Consider the following 2,871-nt stretch of genomic DNA (forward strand, 5'->3'; position numbering starts at 1 on the left):
TACATTTACAAGTTTAAGTAATGCATAATTTTGAAATCACTGGAGTCTAATGCTATATCAGGTCTTCCTATTACTATATAAAATACACTGTATCTCAAAATAAGCCTTTTTATTTTATTCTTGTTTTGTTTGTTTATTTTTGGAATTGGGGATGGAATCCAGGGCATTCTGAATGATAAACACATATTTTATCACATATATATCTTGCCCTGGACTAACTCTTTTTAAATAACTTTAATGAAATTGAGATATCCCAAAAAGTAGTTCTCATATATATTTGGCATTTGCGTTATATTTTTTTTATTTTTATGGAAACTAATAATTTAAGTAATATAAAATTTTCATTACCACATCTGAGAGAAGGAAGTCTGTGTTGCAGCCTGAGGTTATCGTTTCCTTGTATGAGGAGGATACTAGCTGTTTCATCTTTTTTAGTAATGATAGGCCAGTGAGATGGCTCAGTGGGTAAAGGCCGTTGCAACTTCAAATATGAGACTACTACTTTGTGTGGAAAGTATAAACTCTGTTCTTGAACATTAATGAAACAGAAGCATTCAAAGGCATTATGTTCAGAGTGGTAGAATAACTAAAGCATAAATCAGATATGTTGTATTAGAACATTTTAAAAGGCAAAAAAAAACAAAGTAATTGTTTTCTCTTTTTAAAAACAACTAAGGAAAAAAAATAAAAACAACTAAGGCTGGTGATGTATCTCAGATGTTTGTTTTGCATTTGTGAATCTCTGGTTTCAATCCCTAGAACTGTATAAATAGATGCAAGCCTATAATCTCAGTCCTCAGAAGGTAAAGACAGAAGAATAGAAGTTCAAGAACATCTGGCTACATAATGAGTTCAAGATCACCTTGGAGTACCTGAGACTCTGTCTCAAAAAATAAATAAACTATACACTATGAAGAAAGGAATTGGAAAATTGACATGGTCATGCAGGCAGGCCTGGCTCCCAAACCCTAGGGAAGCTGGGGCCAGCCTGGGCTAATGTTAAAATCTTGTCTCAAATACAAACAACTACAAAAAGAAGGAAGGAAGGAAGGAGAAGAAAAAGAAAAGAGAGGGGAAAGAGAGAAAATGAGAAGGAAGAGAGAGGAGAGGGAGAGAGAGAGAGGAGAGGAGAGGAGAGGAGAGAGAGAGAGAGAGAGAGAGAGAGAAGTGAAAGTGGACTATGACCACCTAGTAGGGGGCAGCTAAAGTTACCTTTGCCCTAGAAACCTGAGGCTTATGTCTTTGTGATGTCTGGGCATTGGAGAAGAGTCACAGATTGGTCACCGTTGTGACACGTAGGTAGTAGAGGAGGAGACAGGTTACTGACCAAGCGCTTGGACTTCTCTCCTCCATACGTTTACCTAAGATTTTAGCAAAGCAGATGCTATCCTAAAGCTGCAGAGGCTGGTGCCCTGGAACCTAGTACAGAGAGACAGCTGACCCAACGCCACGATGACTACAGCATTTTGTCTCCTTCCACATCCAACTATCCAACACGACAGCATTTATGGCCTCTCGCAAATAACTAACAGCCTTTTTCTCAGTAATGCTATGGCCGCTAACGACAAACTCACCGTGTCCAACAACCGCATCACCACGATTATCAATACCTCGTCAGAAGTAGTGAACACATTCTTTGATGACATTCAGTATGTGCAAGTGCCGGTGAGTGACGCTCCCAATTCCTACCTTTATGACTTTTTGGACCCCGTAGCTGATCGTATCCATGGTGTGGATATAAGGAATGGCCGCACGCTGCTGCACTGCTCTGCAGGAGTGAGTCGCTCAGCAGTGTTCTGCCTTGCCTATCTCATGAAATACCACACCATGACCCTGCTGGATGCGCACACATGGACCAAGACCTGCCGCCCCACCATCCGTCCCAACAATGGCTTTTGGGAGCAACTTATTCATTACGAGTTCAAGCTATTTAGCAGGAATACTGTCTACATGATCAACTCTCCGGTGGGTCTGATCCCTAACATCTATGAAAAGGTGGTCCACTTAATGGAGCCAATGTGAGCCACCTACTTCTCCCCTGACATCTGCATTGGCTCCTACATCAAGACAAAGGAATGACCTTGGACTTTGGGTTTGTTACAAAAAAAAAAAAAGAGAGAGAGAGAGAGAAAGAAAGAGAGAGAAAGCGAGCCAGAAAGAGACCTTGTGGATGTGGGCAAAGGGGAGAGAAGGGATTGGAAATTTTAATTGTCATATATTCAATAAAATTGAATCGTAAGATGATGAAATGTTTCTAATATTTCTAAGTCTTATCGTCAAAGAATAAAATTCAGTAAATGTAAGATGGTGAAATGTTCCTTACCTCTTAAGGGACAGGTCAGGTGACTGGGACCTGGCAGAAAGCAGGAACATGACAGAGGTCATGGGGTAGGGAAAGATGTGGATATAGGTGTGAGATACAGAGGTAGGGGTCGGAGGAAGGTGTGTCTGGGAGGCTGGAGATGTTAGACAGGATTCGAGAAGTGAAAATGAGGGGTGACATGTGTGAGGTAAGAATATGGGAGAGAGAGAGAAGAGTGTTGGGATTTTGAGGTAGGGGTATTCTGAGGTCGGGGAGAATAGGGGTGGGAGGGTTATGGTTGTGAAATATAGTTAGAGTAGGTGGGAATGAGTGGAATGGGCGGATGTGGGGAAGTAAAGAAAGTGAGGGAAGAGAAGTTTAGGGCTACGAGGTAGGAGTATGTGGAAGTTATAGAATGTGGGGAAGGAGAAGGTTGGGTTATGTAGATTACATGTGGAGGTGAAAGAAGTTCTGACGAGGAGAGAGTTGGATTATGAGCTAGGAAAATGTGGAGGTGGAAGGTGGGGTGAAGGGAGTGGGTGTGAGTGAGGATTGAGGAGTAGGGAAGT

General features: G+C 41.6%; 1 protein-coding gene across 1 annotated transcript; it reads left to right on the forward strand.

The window, feature by feature from the left end:
- The first annotated feature begins 1,452 nt into the window (after positions 1–1,452).
- LOC121441097 (dual specificity phosphatase 21-like) lies at positions 1,453–2,022 on the forward strand. Its single transcript, XM_041642227.1, has one exon. It carries the CDS (start codon positions 1,453–1,455, stop codon positions 2,020–2,022), a length of 570 nt encoding a protein of 189 aa, XP_041498161.1.
- Positions 2,023–2,871: the final 849 nt, after the last annotated feature.

Source organism: Microtus oregoni, unplaced genomic scaffold, assembly GCF_018167655.1.
Source record: "Microtus oregoni isolate MIOR12 unplaced genomic scaffold, Mior012 000073F_ref0000255, whole genome shotgun sequence".
NCBI lineage: Eukaryota > Metazoa > Chordata > Mammalia > Rodentia > Cricetidae > Microtus > Microtus oregoni.